Here is a 14,801-nt window from a genome sequence, read left to right on the forward strand (position 1 = left end):
ATAAAGCCAACTAATACGCCTATCAGTAATTGAGTGCAGTTATACTGTGGACCAATAAATACGAAAGCAATCCAAGTATGTAATAGAGCCTAATGCATAGTAGTAGGTCTGTATATAGCATATGTCTTTGCCCATTAACTGGCTCCAACCTAAATTCAAATGCTTGATCTATTTCTTTTGAGGTGTTCACGCCTCTTTGCCAGCTATTCAGTGGCTTGTGACTCTTTTAAACCACAGGATTAAATTCGTCCAAACCAACCCACAAGGCAATAAAAGCCAAAAATATTATCTAAATCTAACCAAGAATGGGTAAAAAAGGAAACGAACGCCATAATCTGGACGAAGATGCATTTATCCTCGAAGAAGGATCTAGCCAACATTATGCACGATCCCTTGGACCTCGCGGAAATCATCAACATGAAGTAGAATTTGCAGATGGCACACAGAAGTTGGTTGTCCTCCCTCCGCGATTCCGCAATACCATCTGGGTGAAGCGAGGTAGATAAAACTCAATTGAGAATATATATATATATAAACAAGAATAAGAATATATTCAAATTAACCCGGATATATCTGGTAAAAAGGTCATTTTGTTATTGTAGACCCCATGGTAGGAACTACTTCTGACAAAGTTGGTGGTGAAATTGTACAAGTTTTGTTTCCAAAACATATCAAGATGCTGAAACAAGCTGGAAAATGGTAAGATAGTTCAGTTTTTTCTTCTTATCATAAACCAATAGGCGATCATGTTTATAACATATTTGAACAGGCCTGGTACATTTGATCGTAAGGATGAACAAGCCAAAGAGGATGATGATGAAGAAGAGGAAGAGGAAGACGCCAGTGACGATGATTTGTTTGTGAACAACAACAGACCTGTTATGTCCGGCACTGAGAGTGAGGAGAGTAGCGATGAAGAAGATGATCGGTAAAACAGCAACAACAACAGCAAAGAACTTGAGCTATATGCTGTAGATTTGGTTATCTTTGTGGATCAAACTCTTCCATGTACATATTTGCATCTGTTACCCTCTATTCTTCCGATATTAACTTTTGGATAGACACAAGACAATATTACATTAGACTGGATTCAGTAAATTATACATCTATCCTGTTGATAAAAAGCAGAAACTAAAACAGAAACTAAAAATAAAGAAGGAAAAAATAGAACCATAACCCAACCGAGAGAAACATAGGGATGTTGTGAGCTCATACTGACTAGATATCTATGTTATATTTTGTAATCTCAAACAGAAATCATTGTTAAATATCGTGATTAGAGGTTGTGTATCTTCTCCATATATGCACATCATTATCTGTCTTTTTCCCACTCATCCAACATCTGTCTACTGCTGCAAGTCTCCAATCAACAAAACCACGGCTGAGCTCTTCTTTCAATTCAAGTTGATATTGGCTGAATGTTTTGGTTTTTACCGCATCCACGGCTTCTTGGACATAGTTTGCTTCATTTTTGGGAAGAATACGCATTTTTGCAACTGTGTAATCAGGATATTTCCAGCGTGCTTGGATCCAGAGTGGACCAGAACCAGTAAATGAAAGCCGGTAAATAGTGGGATCTTCTGGATGGAGAAGCTTACATGACGAGTGCAGTGTAATAAGACCAAGGGGTATATTAGACTTGTTAGATACTTCCATGAAACGAACTTGGTTAAGCTGCAGGAATGCTAGATGAGAATAAGGCATCTTAATTTTCAGACCAACTTCAGGTAGCACAGAGTCAATAATCTTTGTCCTGTCAAGACACATCCATCTAAGCTGCCGGCAACGGTATGATATGTACGTAAAAAAATCTGTTTCTAAGATAGCACACGATATCTTGAGCAAGCAAAGACCATGGGGTGTACTTGTACTTATTGGAGGAGCACGAATCTTCTTGGCAGTGAGAACAAGTCGCTTGAGTACTATGCAATTGTCCATAATCATAGCTATTGAAATAGGATTGCTTATACCGTTGATTGTGAGGTCAACTACGCAATTGAGTTTCCCTAATGCAGTAGGAATAGTGTATGGGTTGTCAATGAGTATATCGGTTCCAAAGGTTACTTTTTTAAGCGTATTTGCATGAAAACAAATAATTTCACTAATGTTTGTCTCTAGAAGACCTTGAGATTCAAGGTCATTCACAAGACAATAATTAAAAGTGTCTAATGCAACATTGGAGTGTTGGAGTAGCCGCCAAAACACAATCTGGCTAGGCTTTGATCCTGGTGTACTATCTACATTGACGGTCTTCAACTGGCTGAAAGCAGGAGGCAATGAATCGAACAGTGCCAAAGCTTCGTCGTGAAATAGGTCCGGAAAGTACATGCTTGACGGACTGTTCCATGACATTGTATCAATATTGGGATACTTCCGTGCAAAGTAACATAGCCATCGAAGATCCATTTCTTGAATGGCTAATTTTACATTACTGATATTCGGTATCGATGGGAATTTTTTTAACCTCGAGGCCTCGTCCAAAGAAAGGGTGCATAGCCGCAGGTCTAATCCAAGGTAGGTCAGACTAGACGGTAGATTTTCATGGAAACTCTCGATGTCTCCAAGTGACGCATTCAAGACTTGTGCCCAACACGTCTCAGTATATTCCAAGTGCTCCAGACATGTAAGATACTTCAAACATTCTACGAATGCTCTCGTCTGTTTCCCTGACTCTCGTCGTTCCAGGCTAATAAAGAGATACGTCAAAGAATAACCCCACAATTCCCAGTCTTCTCCTAGTCCAAATGTCTTGCTGTTTAGGCTCTGATGAGGTGCAATAAAGCGCTTGATATTTCTAAACTGATGTTGGAGCAATCCCAACTGATCGCTACTCATGTCCAACCATGGGCACAGTTGTATTTCTTCAATACGACTACTGTTGTGTGCGTAGATATTGTTATCGGAAGCCATAATTCCACTTATGGCTTCTAGTTTCCATTTGTTCCGGATGCTTATTATTCCTTTAAGTGATGTCTCAAATGCACCTGTCCACTGATGACAAGTCTGTGTGCAGCTTAAAATATCACTTGTTTTCAGGAAACTCGCAATGTGAATGAGAATCTCAATCGGCAAGTCGGATGCCAACATGAATGATATACTTGAGATGAGTAATGAATGTGAAAAAAAGTTATAAAAAAAGGAATCTGCAGGGATACTAGTTTAATACTCTTTGGTTTAAAGTTACAAATCTACCCAAAAATAAACCATGGCGTGCATTCAACCATATTAAACGAGGGTACACAAGTAATGTTTACAAGAATATGTTGAAGATATAAGTAATATTGGCATTTCTTGGGTTAAAACAGCACAGGAATAAATAACTTGCAAATTGACATCTAGATTATTGGGATATAGTTTTTAGGTCACTATGAGTGTTAATTGATACTCTGACCTTTATTAAATATTTCTATATAATAAAGAGAAAAGGTGTAGGCATGGTGCTTAGGAACTCAAGCGAATTTTCTTGGCAGTAAAATTATGGGCTCATCAAGAAAAAACCAAGATACTTTTTTTGTAAGACGCCGCAGACACAAATGCATGACGAGCTTATATTGCTGCAAAGGAGAAGAAGGCTTCATAACTTGTTTTTTGGTTTCTATTTCTTTAATAATGCTTTTGTTGTTTAGGTTTTTATAATTCAAAAAGCAGGTACTGAGTAGAGCACAAGGAGACATCTCTATTAGCCACGTCTTCGCAAAGATGCGGGATAAATCATATGTTTTCTTTTTGTCTCTACTGGGGGGAGAGAATGATCTAGAGAACATAGTGGGGAAGAAGATGGAAAATTGGGAATAAGTTGGAAAAAACATGCTGGAGTAAAGCGGAATAAAACAGAGAGTTTCTGAGAGAAACCGAGAGTGGCCGATAGTGACCGATAGTAACCGAGATGAGAGGAGAAAGGTTTTGCCTGAGATCTTGAGGAAGGGATGTTTTTTTTAGTCGAGGCCCGCACCACAACAATAAACTTCATAAAGCGATGGTGGTGATATTCCATCTTAATTACCATGGGTTGCCCTCATGCCAATAAGAGTGGTGGAGAAGAGTTTGAGAGTATGTGTGACCCAGAGATAGAAGGAGGAAGAGATATAAGGTAACCTTGGTATAGTGATGAATTTTTATACTACCATCATAGTCCCAGTGAGAGATACGCGAAGGAGCCATGAATTCTAGAGGTTAAATACTATTAGTATATTCTACCTAGATTTTATCCTAATTTCGAAACCTTTCAGCTACCCGGGTTCTCTTTCATATATTTGAATGTGAATATGACAAGATAAATAAAATTAATTGTGCCTGATCCTAGTACAATGCTTATTAATTGGGGTAGACTTTCTTTTAGTAAACCAAAAATCCCCCCTGTAGCTATCATCCCAAATTGAAATAAAAAAACAAACACACATAAATAAGCTTAATCGACAAAGGGTTATAAACATTTACTTTGTGTACGCATTTGTGGGAAAAATAAACTCTCATAAAACTTCAACCAAGAATGGATAAAAGTTTTCTATAGTTCAAGTAGTTACACGAATGTCAAGAATTAATGCCATACAATGGGTTTTAAGGAATAGTTCTGTTTTACGGCAAATTCTTAGTGTTAAAATTCGCTTTCATTCTTAGTCAATATTTAAGTATATCTCACTTTTACTTTATGATTTACCACATAGTGGCTTGTTCAAGCCATTAAGACATACAGATATACTATAATATACATGCTAATATCTTGTCTTGATATCCTTAATAATTCTAATGTTCATAGATTGGGGTTTATTTCTTTTTTGTCTTTTCTAAACTATTTATGCCTCGGCTTGAATATCTCCTAAAGCTTCTCCCATTTTGATCTTCTGGCCAGCAGTAATGTCGAATTTAAAGTTGCTTGGGGCTTCAAATACTAACACAACAGTGGATCCCAAATAGAAGCCACCCATTTCGTCACCGTAGCGAACAGCTTTTCCGCCCAAGATCTTGCTAGCAGATTTGTAGGAAACTTCGGTATAGGTTCCAGTAGGCAAATCTTCTTGACGGTTAGTCTTGAGAGCCTACATAAAAAGATAGCCGAATTTTTACAAAAAAATAAGTAATAATAATAAAAACAAAAACAAAAAAAAAGAATCTTGCGTGGCAATACATATTCCATCCTGATCATTTACTATCAACGTGAGCCTTACCTCATCAAAGTTGATCTTGATTGATCCAACATTGGTTGCGCCTACAGGAATCATCGAAAAGAAACCATGCTTCCATTTTCCAAGCAGAACAACACGCTCATTCAAGACAAACAAGTTGTTCAACAAATTAACAAAGTATGGTGAAACAGAGAAAAGTTCACCAGAGAAGTGACGGCGAGACTGGACAACCCAGTTGGCAGGTGAATGGAAGCGATGGTAGTCTCCAGGAGCGAGATAAACCACACAGAAGAATAGAGAGTTTCCAGGCTTGACGTTGTGTCCGTGCATAGCATTATAGTCTTCATCTGAATGACCGGGTGAAAGGTCTGCGGCCTTGATCATCTCCCGTGCTTCTTTGTCATTTGTCTTCTCGTCCTTGGCAAGACCATCAGGGCCAACTGAACTAGGGGCCTTGACAGCGTGATTGTCACTGCCAAGTAAGGCATCAAGACTATAGGTGATACCATTAACGTTGGCAAATTCTTCTTCATCAACGACGGTTGGCTTCTGGCCATTGACAGCATGTGCCAAGGGACTAGAAGAGCGGTGAGCTTCGCCGAGAAGAGCATCGAGGGAGTAAGTGACGCCCTTAATCTGTTCAATCTGTCGACCTTCTTCGACTACACCAAAATGTAAGATCTTTCCATCTGAAGGTGAAACGAGTGTAGCGTTTGAGATAGGACGCACACCGTCTTTAAGTTCGCGGTAGAAGAAAGCAGACAGATTGGGGTAGGTATAAAGGTCTGGTTCTTTCATCTCATCAAAGTTACATCCAAAGATCCATCCATAAAGACGATATCCAAAAGGACGCAAGAAAGTAGGAATGGTCAAGGAGTTGAATGCACCCCAGATACGTGACATTGTACGCAAAGGAAGAGCAGCAGCAACGTGAACCTATACGTAGATGGATGATAATAAATGATAATAATAATAACGAAGTTTTCGAAATTAATACCATTTTTGCGTTTGGACACATAATTGAGTGTTTTCTTTACCTGCCAAGGACCAGTGGCAATATACTTTCGGTCATTGTCAGAGTTCAATCTGGTCTCTCTCTCTAGAACACGGCGGTATTGGATATAACCAATGACAGCGAAGCCAAGTCCGACTGGAATAGGATACCACTTTACCTCGGTACTATTCCAGCCTTCAACAAGACGACCTATATGTACAGACGGTAAATATTCATAGCTTTTATTCTTTTATTATTTCTTTTGGCTCTTTCCATATTTCCATATTTTCATTCTTATTTTATTACTATTACCACTATACTTAAAATTACGTATATATGTTTCTTAAAAGAGTTGAAAAAATAGGTATGTATATATACAATATGACATTACCCCACAAAGGCTTCTGTTGTTGCTGTTGCTGCTTCTGCTGCTGTTGCCATTTACAACTGGTATGGAATGATTGAGGTCGCCATCCTTGATTTCCATGTAATGTAGCTCTAACAGGTCCCATTCCTTTGTTTCCCGTACGAAATGTGCCTTTAAGCAAACCACGAGAGGCCAACGTTGCTGCAATGGCCATGCTTCAGTTTTTTCTAAAAAAAAAAAGAACCTTTCAGGTTTCTTTTAATTTCTTTTTTTAAAACACTTTGACTTGTTGGCTGAAAATGGGTAACTATTTTAACAGTCACGTATAAATGGGCATCTTCCATCCTCATGGGTGCCATGGGTTTGTGAGAATACGTCTTTGTTTAAACGTATATCAATAATAAGGAATATGGTAATACACAATAAGAACAATAATTTTTTGAAAAATGTATCTTATGAGGAACTTTTTTCTTGTATGTGACAAACCTTTTAGATTTTTTCAAGTTTAATTGTACCTCTTAGATAGATAGAAGAGGTTGATATTTTGAAAGAAATTGATTCTCATGGTTTATATATATCGATAACCTAAGGGGAACTTTTATATAGCAGCATATTGGTGCTTATAGGAAATTTCTCTTATTGAATGATAGCGATGGTGTTAGGCGTTAAGACAATATCGGTAAGAGAACGCAAGAATAAAATAAAGAAAAGGGGGGAAAATAGCAAATAGAAGAAATGATGAGGAATATGATATACCGGCTACGAGAAAAAAGGGTGATTTCGAGGGTGATTTAAGAGGTGATTTTAGGGGTCAGTTTTCGACAAAATCTCTTGCTAAAATCGCCTTTTTTTAACTTAAATGCTTCTTTAAAGTTAAATAAAATGTATTTCATGATGTTTTTAAGTAAATTAGAAAAATAAAATTATATTTATTTATTTTTAAAAGAAAAGGCATGTTTTTTATTTTACTGATTGTGAGTTGACGAGAGCTAGACGATATGCCTAATGGCCCCGTCCTTAGTATCGTGGACGAGGCCAGCCATCCCTTTGATGGACTTCACATCCACTATCCTTTTGTCGCCCTGCGAGCGGTCGCTTGACACTGGGAATAGCATGCCCGGCAAGGGCCTGACGTCGGAAAGACTCTCGATGGCTGCAAAGAGCCTGGTCACTCCTTTGACAGTGTGGGAAAAGAATTTGCGAACAAATGCATAACTTTCAAAAAACATAATTAAATTATGATTAATATCAACTTTTAACAATGTAGAATATAACTAACAACACTTACTCCCACATATGTTCGCGCACAACAAGATTATTAGCTCGAACATGTCTACTGTCAAAGGAGGACTGGACTCTGTAAACCACCGAGTCTTTCCACATCTTCGTGGTGCAAACCACCTCGTCTTGTTCCTCGAAGGAGGAAACTCCTTCTCCTGCCCAGAAAGGCAACAATTGTCGGATGAGGTCCTCCCATTCCATGCCAATGTTGTTGGCCAACTCGGCCATGGTATACCTGGTTGGACTGGACCACAGCTGAGGACCAGCAACATCATCACTTGCAACCTCGAAGTTGCTGGTCCTTCTGTCAGCTGGTCCAGTCCTGGCTGGACGGTTGCCGCGGCAGTGGCTGATGGCCGCCATCCGGAAAAGAACATTTTCCATGTGTTTTCCGGGCTTCTTCCTGGACTTGATCGCAGATGTATATGCACTGATCGTGCGTTCTATTGGATGGCAGCTGTAAGCCCGCAAAGGGCCCATTTCCCACAACATGAAACTAAGATGAACCAGCATGTGCTGGTTCATCACGAATATGTTGGATTTCAGCTTACTGTCCGAAATCTTGCACCTCAGGAAGGAGTGCCAGCGGCCAATTGCCCTATAAAACTCATTAAAAACCAGATAGAAATATATATCTAAGCGACTTACTGCTCCACGGCAACAATGTCGCTGGCGGTGATACTCCATTGTTGGACAATGGAGCACGCCAGCACCAGGTCTCTCACGGCCTGCTTTGCATCTGCAAAGCAGAGGTGGTCGATTACCACGGTTGGTACAACGGACAAGAGGAAGTCCATCCAATCGACGGCCTTCCTCTTGCCTTTCGATTCCTTCATTGACCTCCACGTACCGGTAAATGCCGTCGGTATATCTGCCCTGGATTTGCTGACTGCTTTTTCGATGTCATCTAGGCTAACATCCAGGGCAAAGGGGTACTCAAGTCGTTGCAGGCGTTCTTGGAGGTGCATTCCATGGGATTTTCTGCCCGGGCCTGCAATCCCAGGGCAGAATTTGCCACCAAGGGCTTGATAGAGCTGGTGCCCTGTTCCATGACCTAGGAGGTGCATCTCGTCCTGGCCGAAGAAAGCAGAACTGGTGAGTGTGGGTAACTCTGCAAAGGCATTGTATCTCCCACCACCAGGTCTCTGAAATGATGTTAGTGGTTTTTTTTTTATATTTCATAACTTACACTTCCTTCGGCTCTGCGAATACTCCCTACGTCCCTCATGGGGGCAGGACCCTCGCCCTCCAAGAAGCACATGGTCTTGGCAATGCTTTCACCACGCGCAAAACAATGGCGGCAGCCGTATTGTGCATTGTGATGCATAAGGTTCATCAAGTCAGAGACAGCTGGAGTATCTCCAGTTGCCATGACAAGATGAACCTTACGCACCACATACTGGTCTCCGTCCCAGCACTTCACTCCACTTGTCTGCAAGGCTCGCAGGTCGGCAAGGATGGGCTCCAAAAACGAAGCAATGTTCTTTGGGTGCTTAGGCCCTGGGATGATGGCCAGTTGCATCATGTTACCCTTCTTGTACCTAAATATATTATATTAGTATATATAAATATACATCTAAATCATTGTGTTTTATTTACCTTTCGGCAGGGTTGATATTCATGTTAATAACATGAATGATGCTAGCTGACATGGCGGCGTCCTTGAAGGGGTTGAACTGGTCAACAAACATAGACACCACTATGTCACCCTGGCCAACAATCCCACCTGCGAGCAGTCTATAGATGTCATCTCCATCAAGGATATCCTTACGGACATTCGATCGGCCACCAGCCAAAACCTCCGTGCCATAGGCGATCTTTGCCCGTTCTTCAGGGTGAGCTAACTTGAAGCGTAATTGCTCCGAGAGAGGCACTACCTGATATGTCTGTACAGGTGATATAGTGCCTCTCTCACGCTGGTACCGCGGTCCATTGCAGTGAGGGCACACCTCATTCTCAACGATTGAGTTTCCAGGCTCGACATCGGGGAAACAAAAGCACCCACTGGCACACATGTCATACACCTGTGCCTTGACTGTGTATTCTTGCTTGAGCAAGGTATCCACCTTGTAATATGACAGAAGTGAATCCGTTTTAGCTAATACAATAGTAAGTATATGTAATATAGTAGATATGTGATAGTAATAAACTTATGGGATCCACGTTCTGTCATGTACTCATTTACTATCTTGACCGACTGATCGTAGATTTCACGAGAGACACTGTTCTCGAAAAACAAGGAGAACAACTCCAGACTAACGGCCTCAGCACGGCTGTTGGGAGTGTACATTGGTACAAACTGGTCGTACTCAATGTCAGCCTGCTCTGGTTCATCTTGAGCCATTCTTTGGTTTCGGACACGTGTGAACCCTGGACCATTCTCTAATATATTTACACAGTTAATATTTAACATAAACATAAGCATATGTAATAATGTTATTATTAACATTTTCTTTTAATTGTTCTTACCAGAGGTGTACTCCACCTCAACATTGCCGGATTCGGCTTCCATAGGAGAAGTTTCCACTCCATCGGCCTCAACGTTGTTAGTGGCAGCAGCCAAGAATATGTCGATATGAGATCCCCCACGATTAGACAAGTAATTTTTGGTTTCCTTGAGGTTATAGTATTCTATACACGATCTCACTCTCAATTTGAGTTGCTTGGTGCTAAAGAGGCGCATAATTAAATTACACCCTGGAAATTGTTTGTGTTTAGTTTTATATTCATTGCTTTTGATTTGAAATGTCTGATTGATTAAATCGTTGATGTTTAGTGTATTACGTATAGAATTGCGCGTGTGCAAGCGTGTGAAGGCGTGTACGTGGGTGTGTGTGAGAGAGCGTACGAGTTGTTAAATGAGTGAATTGGTAAATAAATAAATAATAATAAAAAAATTTGGGGACTTATATTTATATTTATTTTTGCCACATCAATTTTATATTATGTCATAAATACAAAGAAGGCAATTTAATTTCTGCCCATAATAAGAGTGTGTATATATATCTTTAGCAAGTAATAATTTTTATGCATTCTTGGTTTTCTGTCATGCAACCTCACTTTTACTTGGAACCCTTTAAAAATAAACATTATTGACTGGAAACTTAGTGATATGGTATAGTATGAGTCCTTTGAGAAAGTCACAAACCTTGAATAACCAATCATGTTAAGAAATTGTAAGGGTAATTACAAGATATTTAAATCTTTAGCTTTAATGGTTGGATTTCTTCTCGGAGCACCCCAACCGTAACAATAAAATCACCAATGGAGAGTTAACTTTACTCGAGAAAATATAGAATAGGCTCATATATACAGCTTGAAAACCAATACCATTCACAAATTGACGCATGTTACATTTACTAGCTACAGTCTAAATAATGAATTATATCAGCATAGGATGGCTTAAGACTTCAACAAAATGTGCTTATTGAAGTTATTAGAGAAAATCTCTCCAATAAAAGTATCAACAATATCATATTTTAGGAATTATAGAGCATATATTTTTTTTTAAAAATGATAGTCTCTAAATTAATCCAAAGGTCCAGTGAATAAGATAGCTTTTTCTTTTAAAAAAATACTTGTCGATATAGAAATTATACACATAGTTAACTCAGTTTTTAGACAATATGATGTCTTGTGCCTTATTTATTAGTCAGAAGGTATAAAGTTCAGCAACAATAGAATTAATATAAATGAATATATTAGTATATCAATTGTACATCATTGTTCTTGTGTACTTCTTTTAATGTTTTCCCTTCATTATGAATTATGAAACAATTACATATTAATAAATCTATGTTTCATAATGATATAAAACGCTTTCTAGACCAACATCAGTACCGTATGAATTGTCTCAAACTTCTAATTCTACCATATATAAAAGGTCTACAGATTTTTTTTAAAAAAAAATGCAGAAACATAAAGATACTCTTGATTTCATGTAATAAAATCAGACCAAGATATCAAATTCTCAAAGTATGTTTGTTTGCTTTTAAAAAAATACGTTACCAAGGTGACAAAACACGATTCAAAGCTATCAGGATGGGGTGTTTATCTACATAGCCTATACATATATATATTGCATTTTCACCAACTGTGAATAAACTCTGAATTTATTATTCGCTCACTTGTAATTACATTTTTACACATTTTGACTATAGTTAGATTTACGCTGATTTTTAGTTTCGTACAAAAAACCAGCTACTTATTTTATTTTTAAATATCTAATATCTAATATCAATCATAATCATTTTTATATACTTTTGAAATTTCTAGTATACCAATGGAACTACGACTATTAGACATTTATTAATACAGAAAAATCATTTTTTGTGTGAATTTGACAAGGAAAAGATGTGAAAATGCATTAACGAAATTTTAGGTTATCGTTTTATGGATCAAGATGTTGTCTTTTTTTTTTATTCACAAACCCTATTTTTATAAGGACTAGCGCTAATCTTGTTTTGAGTATAAAAATTTAACATATACATTCTAGTGACAATACAAACTACTTGTTTGATATTATAAAAGCTTGAAATAGTAAAAAGAATAAAATTAAAAGGGATCCATTTTGATTGTTTCCCAAAAAACTACACTCTAGAAACCTTTAAAACTCTTCATAACCAAAATGCTTGCTATTTATTAAAATCTCCAATATGTTTCTTCCTTTTAATATATTTTTCTTAATAGTATATTTTACCACACAGTCCATAGTCTGCACAATATTAATATTATTTATCCCTTCCGCATTCATTCAATTTATCACTTTTGGTTTTTATTTATTTATTAGTGAATGTAAAGAGACAATGTTCTTTTTATGATATTTTTCAATTTTTTCTTCTTTTGATATAAGTATAGTTTCGAACAATCCGATTAATTTGCCTCGGCCTCCAGAACGGTTCCTCTCTTGATCTTACCCCAGCCGATAAGTCTACAAAGTAATATTAAAGTCAATACATTTACAGCAACAAAAGTCGATTTTATTTTCGCATATATATATATATATATATATATATATATAGTAATCAATATCGTATAAACTTACCGCCAATGTCTCTCAATCTTTCTAGAGATGGCAACCTTGTCACCAACTTCGGTACATGTAGGTCCAGTCAAAACAATCTTTGCAAGATCAGCCTTGACACCGACAACACGACCACCAGTAGAAACTGAACCAATGTTGACAAGTAGTAATTCACCCTTGGTAAGTTTGGCAACCTTGGCTTGCTTCTTATCATCGGTCTTTACACCCAACAGGCGACGCAACAAAAAGTATGAAATCTCGAGTTCAGTGTAGATAGAGGGAAGACTTCCGGGGTAGCCCAAAACTTGACCAACGAGACGATCACCACGGCAGAGGGTAGGATCCATCTGAGTTCCAACACCTAAAAACCATGCCCATAAGGATGACAGCGAATTATTTGCAGTAGTACCTTACCAATTAAACCACCAGGAACAGCAAACTCAAGCTTGTTTGTCTCGGCAGCAAGAGTCAAAATCTTGGAAAGAATGGGTCTGGCTCTAATTTTACCTTCCTGATCCTTAATGATTACACCAGGACGGACTTCAATCTCATCTCCAATCTTCAAAACACCCTTCAAAATTGATCCACCTGCAACACCACCCTGAAGATGATTGACATCAGCACCAGGTTTGTTAATATCGAAAGAACGAATGACGATCAAACGGGGAACGGCAGTAAAGTCACGAACAGGCACGGGGATCTTCTTGGTAATGTATTCATTAATGGCATCAATGTTGTACTTAAGCTGGGCAGAGATGGGAATAATTGGTGCACCATCAGCAACAGTACCCTTAACAAAAGAAAGAATATCCTCATGCTGCTCCTGTGCTGCCTTTTCCTTGACAAGATCAACCTTGTTCTGCAAGATAATGACATGCTTCAACTTCATGATCTCAATAGCAGCCAAATGCTCAGAGGTCTGGGGCTGAGGACAGGATTCGTTACCAGCAATCAACAAGAGTGCTGCGTCCATGACAGCGGCACCAGACAACATAGTAGTCATGAGAATGTCGTGACCTGGGCAATCGACGAACGATACATGTCTGATTAACTTCATCTTGCTACCACAGCCAACACGTTCACACATAGGGTGGTCCTCCTTGGAAGAGCCGTATGATTTGTAACACCCGGGACGGGGGCATGCCTCGTTCTCACACTTGTAGATCTTTGCGTTTGCATAACCAAGCTTAATGGTAATGTTTCTCTCCATCTCGTTCTTGAAACGAACGGTCTAACCAGCAGCTAAACCAGGTCAATAAACCTCCTTCCACTCATAAAGACGCGTAGTCCGAGATGATGGTGGTTACCTGGACACCAGAAATAGCTTTGACAACGGTGGATTTACCGTGAGCTACGTGACCAATGGTACCTTTTTATTGTTATTTTTTTTTGGAAAAGAAGAAATTATTAGCATTCATTAAATTCCAAGTTTAGAAACAACACACATATACATATTAAATATTGAATGTATAATTTTTAATGGATATCTCTATATACATATATTTAAGTTAAGTTTGCCTTGTAGAAGTTTTTTTTTGGGGGGTGTTAAGACCCCGTCCACTTCAATACCGCAGTATCGATTTTCTTCTCTTTTTTTTCCCTCTTAAAATAATAATAATAACAATAATAGTAGTAATAATAATAATGATAAAAATAATAATAATAGCAGTAAATAGATAAGTAAATAAAGCTCGTATTTACCGATATTGATAGTGGCCTGCTTAGAGATAACCTCATGAGACAATGGGTTCAACTTGGAAGTATCAATAGAAACTGGTGTAATTGTAGTGTCCGCCATGATGCCTTCTAAAGCTAATAATAATTTAAGTCCATGATCTGGTCATCGGGAACAATACACCCTGTGACTTACTGTGCAGTTAATGAAGATTCCTTTCGATTGTTGTGTGGGATTAAGAATCAGGATTGAACACAACTTCAAAGCACAAATTGCGTAGAAATGACACTCCAGGTTGAATACGCAAAAAACAGTTTAGTGGCTAAAAAAAGTTCACA

At 38.3% G+C, this 14,801-nt stretch overlaps 6 protein-coding genes across 6 annotated transcripts; 1 reads left to right on the forward strand and 5 right to left on the reverse strand.

Moving 5' to 3' along the window:
- Nucleotides 1-305: 305 nt before the first annotated feature.
- PHYBLDRAFT_147650 (hypothetical protein) lies at nt 306-932 on the forward strand (the record flags this gene model as incomplete). Its single annotated transcript, XM_018431924.1, has 3 exons — nt 306-498; nt 603-699; nt 770-932. 3 exons carry the CDS (start codon nt 306-308, stop codon nt 930-932), a joined length of 453 nt encoding a protein of 150 aa, XP_018289181.1.
- Nucleotides 933-1,263: 331 nt separating this feature from the next.
- On the reverse strand, nt 1,264-3,224 carry PHYBLDRAFT_170527 (hypothetical protein; the record flags this gene model as incomplete). The annotated part of the gene is made up of 2 exons (XM_018436368.1): nt 1,264-3,097; nt 3,193-3,224. The coding sequence occupies 2 exons, from the start codon at nt 3,222-3,224 to the stop codon at nt 1,264-1,266; spliced, it is 1,866 nt and encodes a 621-aa protein (XP_018289182.1).
- Nucleotides 3,225-3,679: 455 nt separating this feature from the next.
- Nucleotides 3,680-4,006, reverse strand: PHYBLDRAFT_147652 (hypothetical protein; the record flags this gene model as incomplete). Its single annotated transcript, XM_018431925.1, has 1 exon — nt 3,680-4,006. The coding sequence occupies one exon, from the start codon at nt 4,004-4,006 to the stop codon at nt 3,680-3,682; it is 327 nt and encodes a 108-aa protein (XP_018289183.1).
- Nucleotides 4,007-4,793: 787 nt separating this feature from the next.
- Nucleotides 4,794-6,325, reverse strand: PHYBLDRAFT_114782 (hypothetical protein; the record flags this gene model as incomplete). Its single annotated transcript, XM_018428413.1, has 3 exons — nt 4,794-5,036; nt 5,166-6,059; nt 6,161-6,325. Coding segments are annotated over 3 exons (1,302 nt in total), but the record flags the coding sequence as incomplete, so codon positions are not given.
- A 2,839-nt stretch (nt 6,326-9,164) lies between these two features.
- On the reverse strand, nt 9,165-9,714 carry PHYBLDRAFT_102509 (hypothetical protein; the record flags this gene model as incomplete). Its single annotated transcript, XM_018427728.1, has 2 exons — nt 9,165-9,306; nt 9,365-9,714. Coding segments are annotated over 2 exons (492 nt in total), but the record flags the coding sequence as incomplete, so codon positions are not given.
- A 2,820-nt stretch (nt 9,715-12,534) lies between these two features.
- PHYBLDRAFT_182142 (hypothetical protein) lies at nt 12,535-14,722 on the reverse strand. Its single transcript, XM_018438574.1, has 6 exons — nt 14,659-14,722; nt 14,490-14,600; nt 14,096-14,157; nt 13,203-14,019; nt 12,810-13,149; nt 12,535-12,695 (listed from the first exon to the last, which is right to left on the reverse strand). Exons 2-6 carry the CDS (start codon nt 14,584-14,586, stop codon nt 12,638-12,640), a joined length of 1,374 nt encoding a protein of 457 aa, XP_018289186.1. The 5' UTR covers nt 14,587-14,600; nt 14,659-14,722; the 3' UTR covers nt 12,535-12,637.
- Nucleotides 14,723-14,801: the final 79 nt, after the last annotated feature.

The sequence above is a fragment of the Phycomyces blakesleeanus genome, assembly GCF_001638985.1.
Source record: "Phycomyces blakesleeanus NRRL 1555(-) unplaced genomic scaffold PHYBLscaffold_16, whole genome shotgun sequence".
In the NCBI taxonomy this organism is placed as follows: Eukaryota; Fungi; Mucoromycota; class Mucoromycetes; order Mucorales; family Phycomycetaceae; genus Phycomyces; species Phycomyces blakesleeanus.

Bases quoted from the DNA above. Each gene is read 5' to 3' on its own strand.
- PHYBLDRAFT_182142 (XM_018438574.1), bottom strand. From the start codon at position 14,586: ATGGCGGACACTACAATTACACCAGTTTCTATTGATACTTCCAAGTTG. The intron at 14,020-14,095 runs GTAACCACCATC...GCTGCTGGTTAG, and splicing joins AAGCTATTTCTGGTGTCCAG to ACCGTTCGTTTCAAGAACGA. The intron at 13,150-13,202 runs GTAAGGTACTAC...CATGGTTTTTAG, and splicing joins TGTTCCTGGTGGTTTAATTG to GTGTTGGAACTCAGATGGAT.